We start from the raw sequence: 27,373 nt of genomic DNA on the forward strand, positions 1-27,373 counted from the left end.
CCCGAAAGGTATGAATGCAGGTATCGCGATTTCTTTCTTCTTTTCAGTAGGTTCTCAAATAGCTGTAATCGAGAGTGCATATTCACCCGGCGTAGTTTTGTGCCAGAACGGCAACCATGCTCGAAGCCTTCCTTATACTAACAAAGTTTTGCAACGCCGCCAAGCATTGCGGTAAGGCCACGGTGCAATCAGGGTGGCCGTGTCCGTTGCGACCTTAGCATTTTATTCCGAGGCAGCAGCCCGAAAGGGCTTTCGGGGTGGATGTTGTTTAACAACTATTTATGCGTGCGTGTATGCAAATTTAGAAAACTTCGAAGAAGAGTGGGGCTGGGCCACTCCAACTCCCCTCCCTCGTCTCGGCCTCGCTACTTTTGTGTAAAGCTACAGATACTAAACCCTCGCCTTCTTTCTTGGTTTTATTTTTTTGCATGTGATTCAGTAAAGCTCTTCAACAATGTGAACGATGATGTGTGATCGCAGTGTGCTTACCCGAAGGTCGCGGGATCGAATCCCGGCCGCGGCGGTCCTATATCGATGGACACTAAACGCTGGAGGCCCGTGTACTTGTTGTCAGTGCACGCTAATCAACCCCAGGTGGTCGAAATTTCCGGAGTCCTTCTCTACGGCGTCTCTCATATTAGATATTATTTCCTACAGAACACTGCGTGCAGCTAGAGCCTGGCTGTTGTTCTGTTCTGTGTTACGTAGCTGAAGTGTACTTTTAACGTGTATTTCTTCGCGCGCATGTGTGTTTAATTGATAGCCAAACTCAATAGACGTTTCGTGTGGGTGACATACGGTGTATTTTTTTTTTTACTTTTTAGGCGTTTCGTGTAACGGCCGGGAGCACATAGCCAGTTATAAACCGCCAGAGTTGGTTTCCACTGCAGGAATGGGCCGCTTTGGCGGCTTCTGGAAGTATTGCCGAAATGTGTCTCGGGCTGGCTACCGTCGGATACCGGTGCTGACAGTGTGGCCCATCTTCCAGAGGTGGTCCGACCAGCGTCCCTTGGCTCAGTGGCGGAACTTTGTTCCGCCGTGGCCCCGTGGACTGTTCCAGGCTCGAGCGAGGTCTATTGTATACTTGCATCTCCCGTATGCCTATATATTTCGGCTGATAACCGCGCGCACGTGCCAGTCTCGCCGCGAGAATCCGATCAGGATGCGCAGGAGGAACCGGAATGTGGCGCCTCCACGTGCCGAACACTATACTCGCGTGCAGAATACGCGTGCGCGCGGTTAGCGCACTGCTGTTGTAACGTGATTACTGACGGCGCCGTTTTATGAGCGGGCGAGCGAGAAGCTTCACTCCTTCGGCGTATATCTGGTGCGCCCAGCACACGACCTGTGCGACATCGGCAAATTTTTGCGTGGCCTCTGGCACTGGGTCGCCGCGCCTGTGGGGGAACACCCGACCGAGCGCCATTGTCAAGGCCGGCTTGTTTTACTTGGGGAGCTCTCTCTCGGGGCGTTTTGCATTTTCCCTTCGGCTTCTGTGGTTGCGCAGCGCTTATCGCTCGCCCAGCACAGATGCCCGCGATGTCGGTGGCTGTCCCCCTGACGCTATCGCTCGCGTCCCGTCAGTTCCCCGGCGGTCCGAGCGTGGTGGCGTCCAGGGTCAGAGGCGGAGACTTCGCTTGACCCAGATCGCGGGCCGAATGCGGGGGCTTGCGGCGGGATCTCGGACGTCGTCGACGGGCCGCCCTCCTCTCCGCCGCCGCTGGCACCGCAGCGGGAGCAGCTTAAGCGCGGCGCCGCAGTCGTGCGCCGTACTGGGAAGCGCCCGGTGCACCCGTGGAGCGTGGAGGACGATACCTCGGTGCTCAGTTTGGACATGAAGGAGTTGGGCGCCGAGTCGGACGAGGACGTCGGCCTCGGGCTCGACTTGGATGACGAGGAAGAGTTCCTCAAGTGCATCGAAGATGACTGTGCAGGTGCGTCTCTTCCTGTGCGCGTTTCTGCACTGCCGGATGGATTATTGCGAGTGCGTTTTTTTTTTTTTATCCGCCCTCTATCTGGATTACTGCAGATCTCTCCACGCGGACTCTGCGCGAGAAGCAAACCAGGCTGCACACTCGTGCAGCGTTGTCTGCTTTCGCCCAAAAGCCGCGGCGAACAGCGCGTGCGTTTCGCTTCGCCCGCGATTCGCTTGAATTGGGTTTATCGAACATCGCGCTTTCCACCGACGCGCGTTCTTCGCATTGCAGGCAGCTTTTCTGCTTTTCCTTTTTTTTTTGCGCCGATGAGAACACCGAAGTTTTCTTTGTTTTTCCTGTTGCCAGGCAGACGTTGTATTGGCTGAGAGAGAGAAGAGTGTAGTCGCTGTCTGAATCAATTTTGCCTTGAAAGGGACGTGCATGTCATGTTTAATATATGTCGGTACTCATATATTAAGTCGCTTTGTTTTCCTTCACTTCCATTTAGTGCGGATATAAGTAATAGTTTTATTCGCCGTAAACGATTCGGGCTTAGTGTCTTCTTAACCATTATTCAAGTGGTGCAGGCTCTGGAAGATATTTAACCGGCTGATGTGTGATGTCTTCCCATGTTATTTGAGACTGCCTTGCGCACACCTTTCTCTGTATTCGAAATCGTCGTGACAGTCCATTACTATTTACTTTACTGCTCGAATTGAGTACCGCTGTACCAGAATCACATTATATTCCAGTCTTCCCGACTTAGTCATCATAGGTGCTATCAATGCGTGTCAGAAATGCGTTTGACGCGCAGTCGGGTGTAAAGGTTCTGACGCGCTGTTAGCACCCGGCGCTGGCCAGTGGCCTTTTCTGAGGACTTATTTTTGAAATCTAAGTGCTTAGTCTGACCTCTTTACTCAAAGACACATGCTAAAACCACATGCGCATATCTTCACCTTGCAGTAGTGCCCAAAGCATTAATCCAAATGTTTCTGCCTTTAGGTAAGCTTTTAAAATACGATTTCCGACGAAGAAGCGTAACTTCTTCAAAACTCTATATAAACTGAAAGAAAGACGCAACGGATGCCCACAAATGTTCAGATTACTACGGATAGTTGAAAAAAATAAGGTTCACAGATTCCTTTATGATACATATTGCAATATAGCACAACTTTCGAGGCGAATCTACGCTTGGAATGCAAACTAAAGGCTGCGCGGATGGTTAAATGTTCAGCATCATACTTGCGGTGAAAATGCACTGTTGTTTCAGTTGCTTTTTCCACGAAGCTCCGTTTTGCGCAGTGTATTGTACGAAAGTACCTACAGTTAAACCCCTTCGTGATAGCTATGCTCCGGGCAGCAATTCTTGTCTTATATATGAAATGTCTCTGATGAAGCATTGTACCATGTATGCATTTTCTTATACCCGTTTGTCTCTTATATCAGTAAATGGTGGAGAAGGTAAGGTACGGAGGTCAACCAGTCTCTGATAACCGGTTTGCTACCCTGCACTTGGGAACTGGATAATGAAAGAAGGAGAGAGGCGAAAGGTAGCGCATCACACAGCACGTGCTCAAGCACCTGGTCAGCAAAAGTCTGGCGGGAAAAAATAACTAGAATGCACATACATTTTGTAACGCACTTAGCAATACTTCATAACCGGTACATGTCACCCTAGAAATTCGTTCTAAATGATTATACGCCGTGCCAGTCCACCGGCTGCTATTCGTAAGTGACTTTAGGTGCCGTGCAGTCAATTCAAATATTAATTGGTTAATTTAGTTTTCCAGCACCTAATTCGCACGTTTACTTCAGTGGATATCCTTGACACCTATGGCTGACTGGTAACGATAGATTAAATTTTGTCTTTTCTTCTCAAATATTATTTTTGGCAGTATAGAAACACCCGACATTCATACAGCGTTTTTGATACGCTTTGTGGAACCCTCACTTGTGGGCCATAAGGCAAACATATTGATAATATTTTTGCCATTTATACGAGTTAACGAAAAATTCATTTAATTGCCTTTGTAAATCCAATTTTATTTTTTGTGGAAAGAAATTAGGTAGACGTGTAGTTCCATTTTTTCCATCATTATAGGGTTAATAAGGGTTATAGGGTTAATAACATGTACGGCAATCGTGCGAAGATGCTTGCGAAGACGTTTAAGTTAATAACGTTGTATCATAGTTAAGTAAGCCTCTCTATGCATTTCCTCGCCATTCCCCCCAAGTTGCTCCTTCCATGCGCGTCTCGGACGAAGTGTCCGTAAAAAAAAAAAACTGTATCACAAGATAGCATCGCTACTGACGTTACAGCTCAAGTTGGCGAACGTCGCTTCCCGCTTCGGTCGTTACCCTTCTTTGGAAAACTCGATAAGTGGTCCGCAGTTGTATGCGAAAAAAAAATCATTCTTGTTCATCACGTAGAAATGATAGTTGGTATACTTCATTGCGAAAGGTCATTTGATATGCTGTCGGGTGCCAGCTACAGCTCGCATCCATAGTGAGTGTCAAAAAGGTTTTGGTCTTCGTATGGGAACTCCCTACCAAGCAACTACATTCCTCGTGGGCCACACATCTAAACTGTATACACTTTCTGAACCACTATGCCTGAGAAATACGGTCGATTGTCTACGTAGAAAGATGCAAGCAATGTGATATTAGAATATCTGCATGCACCGTTCAGTTACTCTAAAAATACTTACCAATGCGCTGAGTCAACTATAGTTTCAATTACGCCGATATTTGAACTTTTTAGTTTCCAGGCATACAATATACTGGCAAAATTAGCCGAGTGCATTAAAAAATGTCCTGTGAAATTGTATTCATGGTGTTATCTGTTAAGCGCAAACAAGCTTGTGGTGACGGCTTATTTCAGGCACTGCAGCTTTGTAACGCTGTAATATCGCACCACCGAGTGAGGACACCATTCTGTCATACTTGGCAGGTTTTGTTCAAAGCCCAACGTCCGAATTCTCGAATCTTTTTGCTCGTATAAGTGCCGTTTTCCATTGACCGGCCGCTTTCGCCGATACGCGCCGACAACGAGGTCTGTTTCGAATTCGCTCTTGCGAACAACTCTGTAACATAAGAGTATTATGAGTTTGTCATAACATGCTCTGCAACGTTTTCCTAAACGGCTAACCAATCTCGGTGGCGCGACACATTCTTTCATTTAGATGCGAAAAAGCTCTTTGACTAGCCTGTGTAACGCTCTCCGTCCGTGTCTCCGTGTAAACGCGTGGCACCGTGCTCCCTTCGCCGCAGGTGTTCGGGCGGGCCCAAGTATAGTTGCCTTCCCTCGCAGTGAGTGGTGACGTCACTCTCTTCCTCACCTGCTACGCGCTCGCCGCGTGTCACCTTTCTCTCGCTCCACCCTCTCCACCGCTTGCAACGTTCGAGCGCACATCGAGCGCTGCGCCGTGCTCCTTCAAGGGTTGATCAAATAAGTGTCTTATTCTCGCCCTGAACACTGCCACCACATCGAGTGAACACTCTTTCAGCTCGTATGTCTGCGATGGAGAGGACACCGGAAAGCGAAGCTCCTTCGCCCGCCGAAACATGCGCCGAATCTATCTGGCCTCACGCGGCCGGCGCCGGCGTTGCGAGGGTTAGCAGAGGCGATCGCGTTCGCGAATGGCGACGTCGCGCCTGCAACACCGACGACGCACGAGCCAGGGAAGCCGAACGCAAGTGTTGTCAGTAGAAGACCAAAGACACTGACGAGGTGCGAGTCAAGCGCGCCGATCGCGGTCGAGAATACAGACGTCGTGCTGGTAACACCGACGAGACGCGAGCTAGAGAAGCCGAGCGAAAGCGCCGACCGTGGAACGCCAATGCCGACGAATCCTCGACGTCGTCGTCGGCAACGTCTCGAAAGCGCCGCGCGCCCTCTGCCGAATCGCCGTGAGCAACGTTGCTGCTTGGTATCTAATCATTTTTTTTTCTTTTGATAGAAGTTGCAATTTTGTGAAGCACCCATAGCCGACGCTACATTAACGGTTGTGAACTTAACCAGTTAGAGCATGACTGGTCCATGGCGTTCAAAATGCTGCGCACGTCTTATGTAGTCTACATCGCGCTGGTGTTCTTCCCCTCTCTCGCCTTTTGCTGTTCCAGCAGCCGGTTGACGTGTTGACCGTCTACCGGTTTTATGCATGGAAGAAAATATTTAAAGTTCTGCTCTATAGCGCCGGTTTTCTCTTTTCTCCGTCTTTGCATTTGCCGTCGTGAACTACCAGCAGGTTTTGCTCAGTAGTGCACGCTGCTTCTCATATGCATCTACCCAAATGCAGCAGCTTCTTCTGCGGATCTCGAAACGTCGTATATATGTGTGCAATGCTTTGTTTTTGCGAAGTTTCGGGGCACCCAGTCTAGTATCTGACTTGCATATATTGTCCTACATATTTCGAATACAGCTAGCTTTGAATGTAAAGCAGCTGCCGCGCGACTCGAAAGTGGCCCACCGATTTTGCGCTCACAAGTAGTTGACGTTTTGCGACTGATGTAAAGAAAATGTTTTGAACACCGGCAGGTTTATTCACTCACACGCCCGTTGGTATGCCGCGATGCCTCGCACTTGGCGCTTGTATAACTGCAGGTCACTCTATAAAGCATCACACACACACCCACACCTATACATTCCTTGGCATTATTGCCTGTTAGATCTCATTAATATTGTGTCAAAAACACGGAAAAACGAGGTATACACTTTTTTGCTATATATATATATATATATATATATATATATATATATATATATATATATATATATATATATATATATATATATATATCGCTGAAACATTATATATATAATGTTTCAGCGCTTGCTGCACCATATTTTTGAAATGTAGGGGTGTGTTATGCTTGCTTCACTGAAGGGTGCCATAGGCTTCACGCGCTCGCAGCCTGCCCCTCACGTTGTTGCAAGTTGGCTTCGGCAACCGTGATTTCGTGATTACGCGCCTATGTGGCGACATTCTAGCCCTTGCGCAAAACTTTTAGTAGACCTTGCATTCATTACATCGGCTGAAAGTCGCATTGCACACGGAGTGCATGCGGGAACCGACAAATGTGCGAATGGCAAAAATCATTTAACGAGCTCGGTTATTTAGCCACTGTTGATTGTAACGGGGGACTTGTTGCAAGTAACGACCTTATATAGTACGCTGTTGTGTCCACTTTGTGGTGAATTCGAGACGATAGGACTACTTTTCGAGATTCTCGTTCTCAAACTCTATCATCAGGAATTTCGAGAGTGTTCCATTTAGCTTTGCATGACATTGTACGAGGTCGGACGTGTAGAAAGATACTAAGTGGGACCTAAGCTACGGAGTGAGATATCGAGCCTTCTCGCGAGAATTTTATACTATACGCGGATACATTCCTCTGGTGTAGTCTGGTTTCAATTTCTTTGCTTCAATAAGAGGCCTGAACTAAATAAGTTAATTATTCACTTTATGCTTGTTTCTCGTGGTTTCTTTAATTGGGGACTCGTAATTTTTCTTATTACTGTCGCCACTAAAAAAGATGTTTTCAAATGTTATTATCTCCACTGCGCTCTCTGTGTCACGTCGGCTATGTTTAAGTGTGGGGATTGGTTTTTGAATGACATCGTTGCTTAAAAGACCGTCTATATACTTGGTAGCCTATGCAGTAAGTATATTGTGTACCGGTATGACACCGAACTGTTGCGGATTGTGCGGTGCCTGACGTGGGTCTGCATGCTATTTATTGCAGCAGCTTTCGAAAACAAGGAAAGTGACAAGGAGCTGTCGTGGGACATACTAAACCGGAAACGATGTGGGTCGGTCAACGCCGGGTGTCTGGTCAAGCGGCTTTGTCTGCGGAGGTCCATCTTAGCGATAAAATGTCGCCTTTCTGTAGACCGATCTGAACTACGCAGCGCAGGCCTTGTGCAGTGGTCGTGTTCATTGGGATTAGGTTCGACTGATTCAACGCTGGCTCAGGGACTGTCTCGATAGTGTGGCGATGGGTGTGGTTCTCCATTAAAGCGGGCAAAGGTTGTCTGCCTTCTTCTCGGTCCCCACCCGCTGAAGCCCTCGGGACCGGAACGTATACGGTGTATAGAGGAGGCGCCTCCCCCCCCCCATGCTCAGAGTGGTTCGCGATAGCGTGTCGGTATGAATTTGTCGCTTGTGCATGTGGCTGAAGCGGTGAACTGCCTGCTCACTCATTTCACCGCACTTTCGAAATATCTCATTGGTACCGAGCGCGCACCTGCGGTGTAGCATATGTGACAGTACAGAGACGTCTGCGCTAAAAAGTTGCGAGTGTATATAACACGGAAAAGAATCCAATAATTGCTCTGTCATGCGGGGAATGATGCGATTCGGCCGTTCTGTTTGTCATAGCTCGGCTAGCGTTTTAAATTGCAATATTCGATTGCTGTTAGAAAAAGGGTCCGTTTCGAATATGCCTGTACTCATCCTCCCCTCTTAAAAAACGCGTTTTGTGACGTATTTCTTCAGCACGCACAATGTGATCTCGAGCTTCGATGACTGCGGTGGTCTGAAAATCACCAAAATCAAGGCTTTGGTTTTGGCTCGCACTTGACACAATTGAGGCCCGCCATGATGGTCAAATAATGATGATGCTCGAGTGCTGACTGGAAGGTTGCCGGATCGAATCCCGGCCGCGACGGTTGCATTTTCGGTGCAGGTGAATGCTCGAGGCCCATGTACTTGGATTTGGGATGGTCGAAATTTGCCGAGTCTTTCAGTGCGGTATTATTATTATTATTATTATTATTATTATTATTATTATTATTATTATTATTATTATTATTATTATTATTATTATTATTGCCGGCGGGCTATATCACGTTATCAAACTTGTATAATAGGCCATTCTAAAATACTGAAATAACGACGTGTTCCTGTTTTCAATAAAAGTAAAATAATGTTACTCGCTTGTACTGCTAAAACTAATCTATTAAAACTGCTGATAATAGGATGAATGAGGCAGACGAAACCTCGAGTGTGCGTATATGTTCAACGCCGCCTTCAAGAAAAAAAAACACGTCTGTGCGGAATACAATGACGTAAAACTGTCGTAAAACTGGCATACGACTAAACCTTCGGGTGGCACTGTTTTCAAAGCGGATGTGGACGCAGAGAAGTTCGCTCAACCACCTCCTCGAAATAAATGAAAAATAACAATAATGAAACGCCTAGCAACAATTGCGACGCGCGTGAGGCTGTCAAGCTTGCAAAAACCCTCTCCACGAGGAACGAGGACGTTCAGCTGCGGCGTGGTCGCAATCTCCAGGCGAGAATTTCGAGGCGTTATCTCTTCTTCGGCATCGTCTGACCCGCTACGCCGTGGACGCACTCGGTTCAGTTTCACCGCGCAGCTTTTGATATACATTATGTATACTGACTACGGAGGCGATACATACCGCGAAAGGAACCTGCGAGAACGTATTCACGAAATGTTTTCATTCTCGAGGCTGGCCCCGCCGCGGTGGTCTAGTGGCTAAGGTACTCGGCTGCTGGCCCGCAGGTCGCGGGTTCGATTCCCGGCTGCGGCGGCTGCATTTCCGATGGAGGCGGAAATGTTGTAGGCCCGTGTACTCAGATTTGGGTGCACGTTAAAGAACCCCAGGTGGTCAAAATTTCCGGAGCCCTCCACTACGGCGTCTCTCATAATCAAAGGTGGTTTTGGGACGTTAAACCCCACAAATCAAATCAAATTCATTCTCGAGGCTCGCTCTGACACAGGCCGAGACGGCTCTTTGCTGTGCCCCATTTAGTCGGCGCCTGTTGCGAATATATATACAGTACGTCATCGAGGATACGCTGTGGGGCTGTCAGTGAAAGCGGATGCCAGCCAATCGTCAAATGGGGTGGGACCGTCCGAAGCAAACCGGCACTCGAAACGTGAACGCGGTGAAAGCATTATCGTTGGTTACGTGCTTCAGACTTCTTGCGTCGAAGCCCGTCATATGAGTGTAGAATACACGAAAGGATGGGACATTTCATCTGGTCTCTTTTTTTTCCCTATTTTCGTGGTTCAGCTTACTATTAAATAGTGCGCCCGCGTACACATTAGTGACTTAGCTTCAGACACGTATTGCTTAATCAGGCGTTCATTCGTTTTATGCGGGATTAAAGAGCCTTCGTTTGTTGTGGAAATCCACGTTTTGCTTGACGGGTCAACTTCGCTTTTCGTTTTTCGTGATAAGAAATGGTATGACTGAAATGTTTTTGTAGTGCGCGGAACGAACATCTGTGCATTTAAAAATCGATTGTTCGCTTTCGTTGTCTCCTCTTTTTTTTTCGTGCGCTTTTCTTCTTTTCTTACCGAATTGCCTGGTCGGGGGACTTATTTGTGTGGCGTGCCCATCCACATCGCTTTTCGTCGAGTACGTTGTAATCGGTCACAGTCGCGACAGAGGCACAAGTATATATGCACCTGTTCAACCTGTATTCGTGACCGCTGTAAACTTTTCACAGGACGCCAGAACTGTCGGCATTCGAGCCGCGCTTTGCAAACCAAGCAAAGCGCTGCTGTTCATGCGTTCGAGGGGCGCGGGGCATGGTTGTCTCGGACCGCCACTCCTTGAAGATCGCTCTGCTGGTTTTCTTAGCCCGTCGCTTTACCTCTATATATACAGGGACGAGATTGACACACATTCAGTGAATTCGCGCGACATTTAATCACTTAGCTTCCCTCTGAAGTATAGTATACATATAGTATACCCCTCGTAGGCGTAACAATATATATGGTATACCCACTGAACAGTGAAAAAAAAATAACGTTTAATAGTATTTAAGGGGGGTCGGCAAACGCATGACGATCAGTATCCATTAATTTAGTATACACGGGCGCTGTGTGGGAGTGGGCATAGAGTTTCCTAATATACACTAAAGGGAACTCTGGCGCTAGTGTCTATGGGAGCTGCAACGCACGGTGCTTCAGTGAGCATTGGAATGATGGGTAGTACACGTATTTGTGTAATCTTCGTACTCCTGGCCTGCTTCTGGTCCGTGCGTGTTCGTGTGGCTTCGAGCTGTTTTCTCACGATACAAAAATCAGCAGATGTTCAGCGGTTGCGCTTCACCAGCTTATTCTTTTAGGCTTACCATTTCGAATCGGGTCACGAAGTTCAAAGGGGGCGTTCTTCCTTTCAAAACTAAACCAGCAACAAACGAAGCCGCAGGCATGATTTGTCGCCCGCAAGTACGAAGACTAGGCAAATACTTGTGCTACCCATAATTCTCATGGTCGCTGAACGATCGCAGCACCAGAGTCCCCTCTAATTAATTGTAGGAAACTCTGTGAGAGTGCACGGGGACAGAATTTCGTGGCGTGCTTTATGTGCTATTTTGTAAATTATGGTATTGGTGGTGATGATACGGCGTTTCACTCGTTGCAAGCGGCGTGAATACAGGCAGCTTTTGCAATGGAATAAATAAAATGGTAATTGGTTGGCGGTTATGATTCAAACAAGAGGCGTGAAGGGTTCGTGCGCAGATGTATAGTTGTCATCTGTCGATGCAATTAGTACGGTCTTCAGTTTATATGGATTTGCAGTTTATATAGATCTGCAGTTTATAGCCTGAAGGGCGTGAACGAATCGGGCTTGCTCAACGTCCGGTTTTTCGTTGCGCTTTATTTGCGACAGGTATTAAGTAAAACAGCCGAAAGTATATTTTATTTTTTATTTATTATACCTCAAAAACCCCCGGGAGGGGTGTTACATGAGGGGTGGGCAATACAGGGTTTCTTCCATGTGCGCTTTGAAAAGAATGGGGCTGGAGTGGCGCACGACGTGGGACGGAAGGTCATTCCAATCCTTCGCTGTCTGAACGAAGAATGACCGAAGGTGAGCAGTTGTACGGGCATGCGCAGGGTAAACTGGTTTGTTGTGGTTAGTGCGGGAAGATATGCGATGCGCGGGCATGATAACAGATGCGTCGGACAGTGAGTGAAGAAATTTATGAAAAAGAGCTAATCTAGCGACTTTGCGTCGCAGTTCAAGGCTGGGAAGATGTGCTTTAATCTTTAAGTTAGTAACGCTTGTGTGGCGCGAGTAATCGGAATATATAAACCTAGATGCTCTATTTTGGACAGATTCTAATGTTTTGGATAGGGGCAACCCGAGAGGCAAATCTCAGGTGGACTCGCCAACTCGCCCACATTCGTATAATATATGCCCGCAAGACGAAAGACGCCTTGTCATTTGTCCTGGAATGACTGCATGCATGATGCGTAACAGTGCCGAGCAGGTGCATGGATCTTGAGGTATGTCAGTGAATAGGGAGTTTTCGAATAGCGTACGCAAAGCTTTGCGTTAGCTTGTCGCGCCACTGCGCATGCGTCGTACGCTAAGCGTTTGCGGGCTTCCGGTGAGTGAAAAAAATAGCGGTAAGCTCGCGCGTCGCAGCAGGCGCCTTGTGAGTTTGCCGCTGCGTGTAGTGGATCATTTTCGCCCCGCCACGGTGGTCTAGTGGCTAAGGTACTCGGCTGCTGACCCGCAGGTCGCGGGATCGAATTCTTGCTGCGGCGGCTGCATTTCCGATGGAGGCGGAAATGTTGTAGGCCCGTGTACTCAGATTTGGGTGCACGTTAAAGAACCCCAGGTGGTCAAAATTTCCGGAGCCCTCCACTACGGCGTCTCTCATAGTCAAGTGGTGGTTTTGGGACGTTAAACCCCACAAATCAATCAATCAGTGGATCATTTTCCTATTAATAGGTAACATATAGTTGCGTAAACAGATGAACACCCCTTTCAGGGTTTAGTGACTCCTCTCGGGCGACATAGGTTTATTCCATGTTTTTGAACAGGGGTATGCAAGTTGTCATGTGATCATTGAAGGCGATAGCGAGTTTCGGGCTAGGCGGAGCCTGCGCGTCGTTACAACTGCCTCACTATGTCGACGGCGCCGACCCCTGTTTGCAAACATGGAGTATAGGTCTCCAGGCGTGCAGCTTTCGACCTCTTTGCTATTCGCCTGAAAGCAAAGTAACTGAAAAGCTCAATACGTGCCCCAAAATCCCTTCCCGCTGCAGTTTTCATCGAAACTTTCGTCGCTTTCACGCCTTTAGCGACGTTCAACGGAATTGCTTAGATCTCTCCCTTCTTTGTTGCCATAGACGACGCATTGTTATTGGGCCAAGCGTGTCATTCCCGGCCGATAGGCTTTACCGCAGCCCCGCCGTGGTGGTCTAGCGGCTAAGGTACTCGGCTGCTGACCCGCAGCGCGCGGGATCGAATCCCGACTGCGGAGGCTGCATTTTCGATGCAGGCGAAAATGCTGTAGGCCCGTGTACTCAGATTTGGGTGCACGTTAAAAAACCCCAGGTGTTCGAAATTTCTGGAGCCCTCCACTACGGCGTCTCTCCTAATCATATGGTGGTTTTGGGACGTTAAATCCCACATTTCAATCAATCAATCGGGGTTTACCGTAGATTACGTCAATCTGCCGGCACGCGTGCATGTGTCTGAATGAGCTGCAGGGACTGGCAGCAAAAGGCTTCTTCAACCTTCGACATGCGGAAATGGGGGGAGGGTCGTAAATTGGCTTAGTGGCGGTGTCAGCCTGCGATAGGTTGTCGGTATCAGTGGCTCAGACGTGCTAACGTGTTTTCTGGCGCGTCACTGTGATATTCGAGCAGGTCATCTGCGGTAGAGTGTCACTCACCAACGTCAGCCTATATAGCCGTCTTTTTTGGAGGACCAGCCGGGTGGAAATCCGTGCCTGTGATGGCACGTATGATTTATCATAGCCTCTCTCGATGGCTCTATCAGAGATGGCCCGCTTCTTCCTTTTCGTTAGGATAATAAAGTGGCGCGATGGTGGCTTTTCAAGCAGTGTCTCTTCACTTGGTTTTTTTTTTGTATTTTTATTTACGAACCTGATTTATCGATTACCCCACGTTAATATACGGGCGGCAGAATGGCTCACGTTTTCTCGGGACATGTATATGGCTGCCACAAACGCCTGGAATTCTCGCCAGCGTGCCCCTGAGTCGAGGGGAGGAGGCCTTTGTATCAAATCATTGTAAAAAAAAATCATTGTTTAACTTGCGTTAGAAGTGTGTTATTTCTTTTCGTATGTGTGTGGCCATGGCCTATAGTGCACAAGATACGACTTTCGTCATAGTGTGACTACGCGTTTGTGGTTTTGTTGAATATTACGCAGTAATATTCTTGAGGTGAAAGCTATGTCACAAACGTCTGGAATTCTCGCCAGTGCGCCCCTTTGTCGAGTGGAGGGGGCCTTTGTATTGGGAAGAGACTTTCGGGCACTAGCCGCTCTGCAAGGGCACCGGCGCGTTTTCCCTGCAGCGAAGGGTGCACGTACGGGTTCGGGGAGAATGACCTCTAGGGGGATGCGACTGCTTCGGCAGTTGACTTTCAATCAGCGGCCAAGTGCGGTCGTCGGTGCCGCAAGTCCAGCTTGAAGTGTCCCGAGCAACGTATTGAGCTTCCTTATGTGAACCACGAGCTGAACTATAGTCCGTATGGCACTCTTTTTGGGATTTTTTTCTATTGTTGTTCTATTACACCCTGCTTGTAAATAATGTGATAGTGTGCGCTGCGTCGCACAAGAAGCTCAGGTTTGAGAGTCCGCCCTTCGTTTCTTAATTTTTTCTTTGTATCTATTTTAGTTTACACCATTTCCAATTATTTTATTAACTTACCGCGTTCTGTTTACTTGTATACCATTTGTAGTGTTCTTTTAGAGATTTGTTTGTTATGTAGCTGTTTTTTTTTATCGCGCGTATTTTTGTTGTCTCCTCTTTAGTTCATTTTTTGTTAACTCGGTCCTGCCATTGCCCATCTTGTAAAAAATTGCGTGTTTGTGTTTAATCAAATGTCCGTGTCTGCTCTGTGAGTACGTCAGTCAGACCCAAACTTTGCCACACGTGCGACCCGGCATGGGTCGACCGGCCTGCAAATAAATTTGAGATGTGCCACTTCGAGGCCTTTCAGACGTCGCAGGCCGAAACGTAAAGTGGAAGCCTGCGAGTCTGCCGCACGCCGCTGTTAGATCGGCGGCGCCTCACTCGAAGTGTGTTACAATGGTCAATCCTCTTCCTCTTTTTCAATTCTTTATACTCGCTTTGTTGCACTCAATTGGTAAGCACCCTTTCCTCTTGTTATTGATATCATGCAATATTTGAGTGCTTATGCGATAACAATTGTGCGTCCCTCCTTCCTTCCAAGGCTTGGTGCACAATTTCGTTGCACTTGACCGGCTCGCTGCAAGTCGAAGTGTGGGAAGCAGTGCTGCGTTGAAGCCGTTCCCGGAGGTGACGCGCGCGACCAGTTCTGGATAGAGTTACTGCATATGCTACCTTTATATGCCACCTAAATATAGCATATACAGTAACTTTAGTTCTGGACCTTCGGGCTCTCCTGGTTTATCTCGCAGTGATCATATACGTTAGGTGAGCGTTTTTTTTTACCTTTTGTTTCACATATCGGCGAGCAGAATAGTTGCGTCCGGCATCCACAGGAATCCCAACACAGCACTGAGAGACTTACTTTCAGTGCTCCATGCTTTTTTTTTTTCTTTTTTGCTTGTCGCAAGAAGCGGCTGCGTACCGTAAATTACGTTCTCCCAATTTGCACAATTGCCTATCCGTTTTTACATGATTATCGTTCTTTGAGGGGGAATAGAACTGTAGTAAAAACTTTGTAGCTCATTTTCGCACGCACTGTTGCTCATGGCGGGCTCGCCGAGCGTTAGCCACGAGGATCGGCCGCAGGCGATGGCCGGCCCTCCTAGTTCTTCCGAGGTCGGGACATTCCCACAACAACGGGGCTGCGCTCGCATCACATGCGGCATGTCCGGCAGACAAGTGCGGGCGTAGTGGATGCCGCGCAGGGGGGCAATGCTCCGTCATTTTGTGTTGTACACGGCTCATCGAGATGGCCATCGGACGTCCTCCGCGGGCGCTGCGCCGGCTTCTGGCACTCGACTAGCCCCAGTGCATACACTGCAACGCGCGTGTGCTGCTGACCTTGGTAGAAAGAAAGATCGAACCGTCTTAGTGGCAAATAGGAGCGAAAGAGAGGGGGACAAGCCAACTAGGGCTAGCTAGCTTCGCGCGTGATCGCTGTGCAAAGCGGCGATCCTCCGCGAAGATACTCGCTGGAATCTCGGGCGTGTGGAAAGAATCCTGTTTTTCTTCGTCTCCTGCTGTCGGCAGCCGCCGCTGCTCTCGCCGTCGGACGCGACGTGCCTTGCGCGGCACCCAAGCCCTTCGGCGACACCGACGGCACTTGCCAGCCTCGAGGTTCTTCGTTGACCTCCGATCCAGCGCCACGGCGCCAAAGGACGCTCCTTTTACGGCCGGCGTTATCCTAGCTTTGCTTTCCCGGTGCGCTGCCTTTGTGGGGCCTCGCATGCGGCGCAAACTTTCATGTTTCGGTCGACACCCGCGTGAGCCTTGTCGCCGTATACCCGTGGTGGCTATAGCTGCACGGACGAGTGCTTTGCTGCGGACATTTTCGGACCAGTGCAAGAGCGTTTAGAGTTTGATTTGTGGGTGTTTTATTCTCAACAGCGCGTCATCTGGACTTGAAAGACGTCGCATCTTTTCCGTTCGCTCCATTTTGCGCACAGCACTCGTGCAAGCGATTCGCCCAACACAATCGCGATACCGCTTACGCTACGCCTGCTCTGGCCCTACTGGAGAATGCGCTCCGTGAATACGTATGCATCTACCTCAGTGGGCCGGCTAAGCGACGCGCACAACGTGATCTATTGTTGCGGTGTGTACGGGGGGGGGGGGGGGGGTTGTCGTGTGTACAGCTAGCCGGATCCATATGAGCCCGCCGGCTTCAACGAGCTGTGCCTTTCCTCGAATGACTCCGAACCGAGCGTGTCTTGAACCGCCGCTATTTATAGCATCAAGTGCACGCCACTGGCGGGCTGCTGAATAGGAGAAGGGAGAGAGCGCTTCGCGCGCGGCGTACTTCCTCGCTACACTGTGGTAATTGGCAGACCTTAATGCGCGTTGTTAGTCCTCGCGTGAACGTTTATGAACGGAGACAGAAAAACGGCTATAACGAGACCATCGAAATTTCACATTAAGAGCGTCTTCGCGTAACTTTCCAAACTCGCCGTATTGCATCATCCTTACGGAAATGGGTAATTTTTAACTGGTCATTCTCTTTGGATGTCGGGTTCAATACGACTGCCTCTTGTTCTTAATGGCGTCCCTTTTTAATTCATTGTGTGTCAAACATTCAAGATCTTCAGTGTTCGCCAACAAGTCTTCAAACCAACAAGTGCAAGTGTCGTTCTAAGGTACGCCTCTCTCCTGTGAAGTGGGGTGTGCTTTAGAACGACTTTCTACAAGATGAGTGTTTCGCTCGAAGTGAGCGTGAAACAGTGGTTCCTCTTTGTTGCACCAGTGTGCGCGATCATCTCCGTCTTTTCGGGTTGCGTGGATCGCGCAGCGCGAGTTAATCTCGTTGGCCCCTCTGTGCCTCGTGCAAGGTGGTCGGTCGGCCCTCGTGGTCCTCCTCCGCCAGTGAGTGCATGGCCCTCGTCGGGGCAGTCCTTTCTTTTCCGCCGCGCTTTCAAAAGAACGCTGCCTCTTCTCTCATCTCTTGACAAAGGGTGACCGCTGCGACCACTCCCGGGCTCTTTCGCTTTGTTCGCGGCTGTTGTGTGCCCGGTCGAGCGGTCCCTTCCTCAAGCTTGTCCCACTTGGTTAACGATTGCAAGGTTAAGCGCGACCCTTGTTGTCGGCTGCCCTTTGGTCCGCCAGTTGTTCGCCCACAGTTTCGTCGTGCTCGATTCTTTTAGACCGAAACCGCGTTGCTCTCTATGCGACTGGCAAGCAGGGAACAAAATACAATAAACGGTGGATACTCGTGGGCCATTGGATACCGCGACGCACGCAAAGCTGTGGGTGCTGACCGGGCCGAGGTGGTTTTGTCGAAACGCTGTGCTGGTTAAGGCTAGCCATCGAACGTGGCGTCAGCACAGAGTAAAACACAGCGCGTGAAGCTTTGCGTTCCAGAAGCCCATTATTTTCCATCCTCGGTGCGACTGATCATCTAGATGGTTTCCATTCGCCGTCTGCAGATGTCGCTTTCGGTGTCTACAGCGTTCCTGTGGTCAAAATGCAATATTTTCACTACGTATCTCATTATATTTGCGCATGTTCAGCATTGGAACAACCATATTAAACCATAACTGGAAATGTATAAGGTAATGCAGTATATGTAGCCCACTGATTTGTTTTGGTCGTGATATTCCCATCAAATGTCGGGTGGATTTAACATGAGCAAGTCACGATGAAACAAAAAATACTACTGATTGGCCGAGTATGCCCCGCCACGGTGGTCTATTAGAAGGTACTCGGCTGCTGACCCGCAGGTCGCGGGATCGAATCCCGGCTGCGGCGGCTGCATTTCCGATGGAGGCGGAAATGTTGTAGGCCCGTGTGCTCAGATTTGGGTGCACGCTAAAGAACCCCAGGTGGTCGAAATTTCCGGAGCCCTCCACTATATACGGTGTCTAATCATATGGTGGTTTTGTGACGTTAAACCCCACAGATCAATACTTGGCAGAGTATGAAATGGGGGGTATCGCCATATATTTCACGAATAGCGATGCCCGAAGAAAGGGTGCCGCCTTCTCCCGCTTCTGCGCATGCACGTTATAACGGGCCAATACGTTGTGTGCGCGCTGTTGTATATGACTATATGGGGTATTATTTAGATCTCCCTATCTTTTACTCCCTTGTTTCTCACCTCTATTTATTGTTCATAGACTAAGGGAGTAAAGTTTTCATATGTACTACAGCCTGCAATAGTTTACTTCTAATCTGTTTTCGCTTCCCTAAATTAATGCAAATGAGTTCTGCGGGGACCTGCAAGGTGGCGGAAGGGTTAAGATTTTCTGGTGGCTTCGTGACACAAGCGCGTGGTTGTCTTCTATATTCCCTTACGTCTTTCAAATAATCAAATAACGATATATATATATATATATATATATATATATATATATATATATATATATATATATATATATATATATATATATATATATATATATATATATATATATATATATATATATATATAGAGAGAGAGAGAGAGAGAGAGAGAGAGAGAGAGAGTCAAGAGTGGCATCTATAGTGGTGCCCTTGGCGGCGTGCCATGCCACGCCCTGTCGCGTATTTTCCGTGGCCGCGTGTGCCTGCTGCGCTTTGCCTGTCGGCGTTCTGGTCGGAGGAGACTGGCGACCGAAAAGATTCGTTTGAAGGAAGTCTGTCGCTATAGTTGCAGGCGACACGTGCTGCAACTGTTCAGGAAACTACGCTCGCTTGGCTGGTCGCCTTTCAATGACTTTATACCCGCACCGAGTGCCGTGTCGGCTGCTGCACAGCGCCTATCACCACAGGCGGCGACCTCCACTTTCCTGTCTGCTCACATGTGAGCGTCTACAGAAGTAAAGCGTGCACGGAAAGCCAGTGAAATTCACGGCCCGACAACCACAGCCGTCATCATTTAAAAAATGCATATTATACCGTAATTGTGCTATCCGGCTCGCGCGTCGGATATCATCGGTATGTGCATTCCTCGATGCAGTAAACTGATAATCGCTTCACCTGTCAATTGCCAGCACTCGTACGGTCGGTGCCGTTGGTAGCCCTCACAGTCGTATATGTACTGGAATATATTATGCAAACCGAGGCTGCAGTCGAGGACTGCCACTGTTGTTTAAAATTAAAACTTACACCATAAAACTGACAATGTCCGGTGTGAGACTGAGGCTGTACGAGTGAGCCGTCTGGCGCATCCATGGGCTCAACGAAAGCTGATGGTGTCACTCGGGTCGTGTGCATTTTACGTGCCATTAACCGGGAGAGTCGATATTTAACACAGGATGTTCCGATGTCGGATCGGCGGGGCCTCACCCGAAGTGTGTGACACACCTGTTGCTTTCTTTCGAGCTCGCGATGTCCGTGACGTGCTGCTGGGACGACCTTAATATCACACACTCACATGTCGCTGCCGGAAGTCGGATTCTAGCCACCCTACCCGCGGTGTCCTCAGGGTCGACTCTGCCAGGCATTTGTTCGCAAATGTTGGCCGAAGAGGTGTGGAAACAGGCGGCTTATCCGCCTGCGCGTATATAGACATCGCGAGACAGTAGATATTGGCCGTTTCGGGAGACGCTACATGAGGACGCTATAGTATGTAACAACTGAAGTCGGAGTTGGCGACTCGTGATAAGGATGTCCCACCGTTGCCCCAGCAATGAGTTATCGTGATTAAATGCCAGATGTCGCACCTCGGCGTAGTTTGTAATAAGTATTAGTTACAATCATTTTGTCAGCGTTATATTTTGCAGATTGAAGGGTGGAACTGTTTTGCTCAGTTTCCCGTGTGCATGCGGACGACGGGGGTTCTTGAACGTGCTGTCTTATACACGATCGCCTATAGCGCGTTCGTCCCCGACTGCACGATTCGGTCGCCTTTGCTGGTAGTCTAATCCCAGCCATATCCACTCCAGAACACCTTGGATCGTTAACCTTCAGTAGGACTCAGTGTAATTGTAACACGTACAACAATGGCAGCTATTGAAGTGCGAGTTGCGACTTGTTGCGTTGTTGGTTGAATGCAGTCTGCGTGTCCACCACGTTCTTCACGTTTGAATACCGAGCGTGCAAACAGGGAGAGAAGACACCACTAGCGCCGACGAACAATTTGAGGAGGTTCGGAAAGAAAGTAGGAAGACTGTACGCCCTTGCAGTTGGTCGGCGTTTGTGGACTTTTGTCCGTGTTTCCACGCCGTCTCAAAGGAACCAACCAGCTCGGCTCTCCATTTATCTCAATCGTTTAATGAAGCGGTAAGCCACCGGAACGGTTCGACCAGTAAAAGTGGATCGACTGACAGCTCCGGCCGTGCTTCGCAGACCTACCTGTCGTGTGGGCACCCCTTGGACTGCTCTAAACGGGGGCGTGGGAGCGACGTTCCTTCCGGGCCCACTCGCGTGTGCCGGGCTACAGTAGCCGGCGGTGAGGAGGAGGCGCGCAATTTTCGCTCGCCGATGAAGCCCGCGCGGCCACTTCCGCCACTAGGCGTCTTTCCGGCGGAGAAAGTAGTGCGGCGCCTCCGGCGGAGTTCTCGCCCGGCACGACCGTCGTGCGCGCCGCTTGTCACTTGGCGCCTCTCCCTTTTCTCAACCGCGTTCCGGCTGCTCGCGCTGGCTGACGCGCGATGTTTGCGAGGCAGAGCTGGCGGAAGAAAATGGTTTGTTTGAGACGGAAGCCGCAGAACAAATTCGCATTTGTTCTTTTTCGTGAGAATCGGTCTGCTGCTGTTTTTGGAAAGGACGGGAACGACTGCGGACATTGAATTCAATGGTCTGTGGGGATGAGGAGGAGCTGTAAGAGGCAAATGAGGGAAGGCAAAAATACCCGAAAAACCAGGGCACGTGCCTCTTCTGCCCATCAGAGAAACCGACGGCTTCCCTGCGCGCGTTGATTGCATAGCACTTTCTAGCATCGGTTACTATTGGCGCCGGTCTTCTCTGTCCAATCGGCTTACGTGAAATGGACAGCCCACTTGGTGGATTCTCACAGAATACCCTTACCGGGATATATCCGATTATTTCCCGCACACGATGTGGGCACTTTATATTTTCCACCGTTGCGTCGAAATAGGCATTAACTCATTCTTACGCTTTTTATCGAGCGTCTCAGACGCGTGGCCTGCGGACCTTTCGCTTGCGGCCCAAGGCGATGAGGAGGAGCTGTAAGAGGTAATTGTCAAGTTAATCTCTCGCCTATTGTGATTAATAACGCTTCGTTCGAGTAAGGGACTGGTCTCAAACATTCTTTCTTCTCGATGTACGCCGTGTGGTCGCTCTGAGTTGAAACGCCACAGTGGAACGAAAACAATATTTCAAAATCGGCGTCAAGATTTTAGTTGTTATTGAGATCAGCATCGATACGGTTTTCAAAACCTGACGTAAAGTACTGCTCATAAATTACCCACATGTGACATATATGAGAAAGGCGTTCTGTCAAATGGCAACGTTAAAGAGAACACTTCGTCTCCCTTCCCCGCGTGCGCTATTTTCTTTGACTACATGCGGCCCGATAGCTGAGGCGAGTTTGAGACCCGATGCCTTATGGGCAGACGTTAAGGGGGTATGCGACGGATGGCGGCGATCGGCGTATAGAAGCGTGATTCAACGTGAATCTTTTTTTCTCACTCCTCGTACCATTCCGACGGCTTATGTAAGTGGATTCTCGCGTGAGCATGTTAATCTGTCATCTATAGACGGCCCTCGTGCGGTGATAGCGAACGAAATGCTATGCGATCGCGCATGCGTCGACCAAGCTGAGGTCAGCTTATTTATACGTTAAGGTTTAATGCCTCATCAACGCGAAAAGTAACCGTAGGTGCGTCAACGCGAGGAACGCGAGGGAGGAAAAACAAGCATCATCACGTGGTGACGCCGCAGATGACCGATATGTGTGACGTCAGCATGACGTCTGATAACGTAACTTCGCATGGTATACATTGTGTTGCCTCCGATCCTGCTGCTGCAGGCAGTGCACAAGACCACGTTAGGCGCAGAGGGTGACACGGTCTGGGAAGAAAAACAAGACGCCTTTAGCCTTCGAGTGCATAAAAAGACCCTGTTTGTTTATTGTAACATTTTAAAATTGGTCGTTCGCCTCTCGCTGTTCGTGTTCGGCATACAAATCGTTCGAGCGGGTGGTCGCACCTGAGCTGCCGCAATGACTGGTGGCAATCGCAGTTCGGGTCCCTCGACGGCGGCCTATTGAATACAGTGCGCGCCTCATCCATATGCATGCACGCGCGCGGCGCGCCACGTAACAGCGGAAGCGTGATGCCGGCTCACAAACTTTTCCTGTTTATCATGGCATGGCTCGCTGCCATTCAAATTTTGTACTGTTGCTCCTTGGCTGTCGCCTGAACTGCAAGAAGGCGCCTCACGCTGCCTTTGATCTCGGCAGTTTAGACAATTGCTCTGTGCCGTCCTTAGTCGACGGCTACAGTTGGGATTTGTGCCGTCGCGCGGTATTCGCTAACGAGGTCTTAGATTGCCCTGCTGACACGCATTTTGACGGCTGCACGCAGCGGTGGGCATTTAGTGATCTGACAATGTTATATCTATAGCTTATAAAGCGTCGAAAGGCCGTGCCTTGTTCACATTGATATCGTCGTTTGTCATTACTGATTCTCACAAAGCCCACACGGTGACTTCCTATACCGCCTGAGCTCATCTTCTCCCACTCGGGGGTTTAACTTGTGAGATTATAGTTATCGCAGCGCCGATATATTCAGTCGAAGCAGCTATGACACATTTTGTGTAGATCAATATACGTGTTTACGTGATTATATGCCATAAATGTGCTTCACAAGCATGCAAAACCAAGTGAAGTACTTCAAGATGTCCACAGTTGTCCCCTCATGACTCCTACTCCTGGTCACGAACCCCCTATTCGGCCACCTCTCGGCGGTATGGTTAAATTAAAAAATCACAGCATATCCACGGAGTGAATGATGATTGGTGGGGCAAATCGTTCGTCAGCCCCCCCCCCCCCCCCGTGCTTCTGTCCGTACGTTCGTTCTTGCTTCCGTCCGTGTGTGTGTCCATCCGTGTGACCGTGCGTGCGTCCGTCCGTACGTCCATTCTTCCATCTGTCCGTTCGTTCGTCTGCCTGTATTTCCCTCCGTCCGTGCGTCTGTTCGTGCGGCCGTCCCTCTGTATGTCCGTCCGTCTGTCTGTCTAGTGAACACTCCAAGTACAGCCATCTCACATCTTTTCATCATGTATTCATCATATACAAGTGCAGCCATTCAGCGGACATTCTAAGGTCCGCCCTTTTGGGTATGTGCCTCCGGTGGTTAAGCACTACAACGGGGGACGCACAAGCCACGCCATAAGGAGCTTCGCTCCTAAAAGGGGTGGGGCAATGTCTGCCATGCGTGGCTCAAGTGAAGTCCCACAAAGAATAGATATCAGAATGTACGTACATGATCGGTGTGAACTTTGGTGCCTTGTCAAGGCGAATGGCCGGCGCGTTATCCATAAGCAACGGGCAGTCATGCACAAAGATAACGGTCTTCGGTTCAATGAAGTACGCGAGAACATTGAGTCATAAAGGTTTGCTGTATTTCGTTCCGTATTAACGATACAGGCAAATGCGGGTGTGCAATTTCCCGAAACCCTGATGCGATCACCTTATATAGCGCTTTGCAACAAATTGCCGGTCACTTTTAGTTGCGAATACGTCGCCACTTTCGAACGTGCAAAGTTGAGCCTCTCTCTCTCTCTCTCTCTTTCTCTCTCTCTCTCTCTCTCTCTCTCTCTCTCTCTAAGAACTACAGCGATTACCAATCATTGTCATTATGTTCGAAAAAAAATGGGGGAAAGGTCAGTATAGCATAATAAAACTTATAAGGTAGATTGAGTCTACCACGTCGCACTGCCACGAAAGCGTACTGGGCTGGTTAGACGGCATGTGCCGTTGCCGACATCTCTGATTCGCGCTGTGTTGCGTCCGCTGCGACGGGCGTACACTCTTCTGGCGTCTTTCTTCGTGAGCCGTACTTTAGTGTTCGCCTGTATATTTCCGGCTACTAAATACGACGAGTCGAGCGCGCCTTTAGATCCGCTTACGTCCCATGGCAGACGAGGAAAGCGTCCTGTATACGCCTCACGCGAGTCCGTTTTGTTCGTCCTGTCTGCAAGTAGACGCACTTCCCCGGGCCAAAATTAATACCACTTGTTGTACACGCAACAAGAGTTGCGCGCGTGTTACCACTCGCTTCTCTGCTTGCCGTAGCGAAATAGGAGCGACGCGTGTACGTGGTCCACCGCGAGAGGGTGCTTCGGAAGTTCTCGGCGAAACCAACCCCGTCTACCGGGAGCCGAGTGCGACGGCGCTGTCGACGACGCTTTCCGGCAGCGTCCCTCCCGCGTGACTCGTGGCTCTGCGTTCATCTGCCTCGCGCGCATGACTTCACAATGATGCGGCGAGCCTCGGCCAACTGCGCACCTGGCGCCGTCTGTACATGCAGACAGACCGCGCAGCCCGTAAGCATGGGACATATCGCGTGCGTCCCTGTTCTCACCAGACTAGTCGAACCACGCGCCGTTAACAATTCCATCTCGCTGACTGAGAGCCCAAGCCCCACTTGCACTCACATCAGTCAGCGTGCCACGTTGCTGTCGTAACTTGCGTGTCGCGCTGTGAAACGTTGAGAAGGCACATTGCGTGTACGTATATATTGTCTCCCGTCGAGGCTGGCTGGTCGTCGTGTGCGTGGTGCATAGGCGTACCAGCCAGGGGGGCAAGGGGGGTGCGAGCCCCTCCTCCCTGCAGAGAAAAGTTAAAGAAGCTGAGCCCCCCCCCCCCCCCCCCCCCCCACTTTGGACAGCGGTTGGCTGCACGCTGGGAAAAGCAACAATTGAAGCGAAGTTTTCCTTCACCACCGTAATCACTCAATTATGTTGTTACGAGGGAGCAGTACAATATAGTGAAATTTCTCCAACATTTTTGCGGTGGCGATTTTCCTTTTAAGCCCTTGCGTTAAGCTTTTGTAAGCTTTTGTAAGCTCTTGCGGCGCCTTGTGCTGTAGCATTCCAGAGCAGGCCAGTGCTGAACCAGGGGCTCAATAACATTGCATAGCTTGTCCACGCTTTCGTTCTGCTGTGACTGGCCGATGCAGTTACGGATGCGAACGAGCAAACTTTTTATGGACTGGTCAAATCATCTGGTGCTTAAGGAAATTTATTTTCTTTGATCTAAAATTAATATCATCACCGCTGATTTGTCGAGGCTGCTGTGAGCTGATGAATGTTACGAATCTTCTTTAATGTTCCAGTGTTACCTCGGCGCGAAAAAAAAGGTTTCCGCTTGAGTATCCGATAAACCTGATCAGCTTTGCTTATAGTAACTTGGAGCGATGGTGGCAACTTGCAAAGTGGCGACGAATAAAGCGGTGTACTCGAGCACAGTGGGAAGCTCAGATTTTAAGCTTGCCCCTTAACTTTACCCACCGGACCAGAGACTATGGTCTTTAGCACTGTGGGAGCCTAATTGAGAGTCGGGCTAATAGGTTGTCATTCAACTTGAATTGTCTTTTGCAGCTCAAAGTACAACTTCTTTCTCTCTCTTCCTTTCTCTCAACAAGGACGAGCTCAAAGATGTGTCCGCGCACAAACTACTAAACGCCTCTATAGATGCTGCACGCGAAAATATTTTATTATACTCATCTCGCCAGCTGCTATAAGTAGCCGCTGATAATGTGACCAGCGGCTAGTCTACTTGAATAGTATTTAGAATAAGATGCAATCCGTCAGCACGGTTAATGCGCTGTTTAATATGCATGTGCTGTAATGAACACGTGACGTCATGAAAGAAGCAGGCGATTTTATGGCACACACAATTTCAAATGCCGAAGCACCAATGGCAAACAATTCGCCGTATTGAAAATAGTTGATTCTCTTATTTTTTACGTGGTCGTTTATAAGTCGTCCCATATATATATATATATATATATATATATATATATATATATATATATATATATATATATATATATATATATATATATATATATATATCCTCCTGACTTCCGGGTTGGATTTTGGTCCACGGAATTTCCTGAAACTTTCACAACTGGGTGTGTAGATGACGAAGATAAAAAGTGAAGCTTATTATTTCCGTGATGTTTGTGCTTTTGGTATGGCGTGATGTCCAACTAATTGGATGCTGAAACTTAATTAAAGCGTTAAGTAGTGGGCCTGAAGCAACACAAAGCAAGGTTACTGAAGAAAATTGTGACAAATTCCGGAATAACTGCAAGCTATTATTCAAAAATTAACAAATAATAAAAAAACCAACAGAAAGGTGAACCTTAACTTTCGCCGTTTAACTTCTAGAAGATTGCCCTGTTGAACGCCACCATGTTTTCTTCTTTGTTTCGCGATCTCCTGGCGCAATTTCGACAAAACTTCATGGAGGGCGCCAGTAGATGTCCAAAATATTGGACAAGTGGTTTTTGAGGAAGAAAACATGCTGAGATCTTTGTAGTGATGGGGTATTTCATGTCCAATATTTTGGACAAATCCCCATAGCTGGAACTCAGGAGGATATATATATATATATATATATATATATATATATATATATATATATATATTGATAACACTCGTCAAAGAGTTGGCATGCCCCTGGCGAGGTGTTCAATTAGGTACCGTGCAGCTGATATGACATTCGTGGGAGTTAAAGCACTGGTTTTTGGTTTTTCGACTACGCGCTAGACTAGCGACAGTGCTATTCGTCCAATGTTCTGAAACCGTGACGTTCGTGTTGTTGAAACTTAATTGACAATGTCCCGTGTAAGGGTGAATGCCGAAGTTGCGGAGCAAGAATGAGCAGCCACTGCTCCGCATACCAT

At 48.8% G+C, this 27,373-nt stretch overlaps 1 protein-coding gene and 1 long non-coding RNA gene across 4 annotated transcripts in view; one reads left to right on the top strand and one right to left on the bottom strand.

Annotated features, from left to right (window-relative positions):
* Positions 1 to 27,373, top strand: part of spir (spire type actin nucleation factor) — a 200,808-nt gene that overhangs the window by 147,304 nt on the left and 26,131 nt on the right. For 2 of the 3 annotated variants that reach the window (XM_075877714.1, XM_075877713.1), the window contains 2 exons: positions 891 to 1,071; positions 1,585 to 1,934. The exons of the other annotated variant lie outside the window; for it this stretch is intronic. In XM_075877714.1, coding sequence (XP_075733829.1) covers positions 891 to 1,071; positions 1,585 to 1,934 — 531 coding nt within the window. The remainder of the gene's footprint in view (positions 1 to 890; positions 1,072 to 1,584; positions 1,935 to 27,373) is intronic. 3 annotated transcript variants of the gene reach the window in all.
* LOC142775754 (uncharacterized) overlaps positions 1 to 27,373 on the bottom strand; it is a 117,263-nt gene that overhangs the window by 18,776 nt on the left and 71,114 nt on the right. The window lies entirely within an intron of this gene.

The sequence above is a fragment of the Rhipicephalus microplus genome, chromosome X (assembly GCF_043290135.1).
Source record: "Rhipicephalus microplus isolate Deutch F79 chromosome X, USDA_Rmic, whole genome shotgun sequence".
Classification (NCBI taxonomy): Eukaryota; Metazoa; Arthropoda; class Arachnida; order Ixodida; family Ixodidae; genus Rhipicephalus; species Rhipicephalus microplus.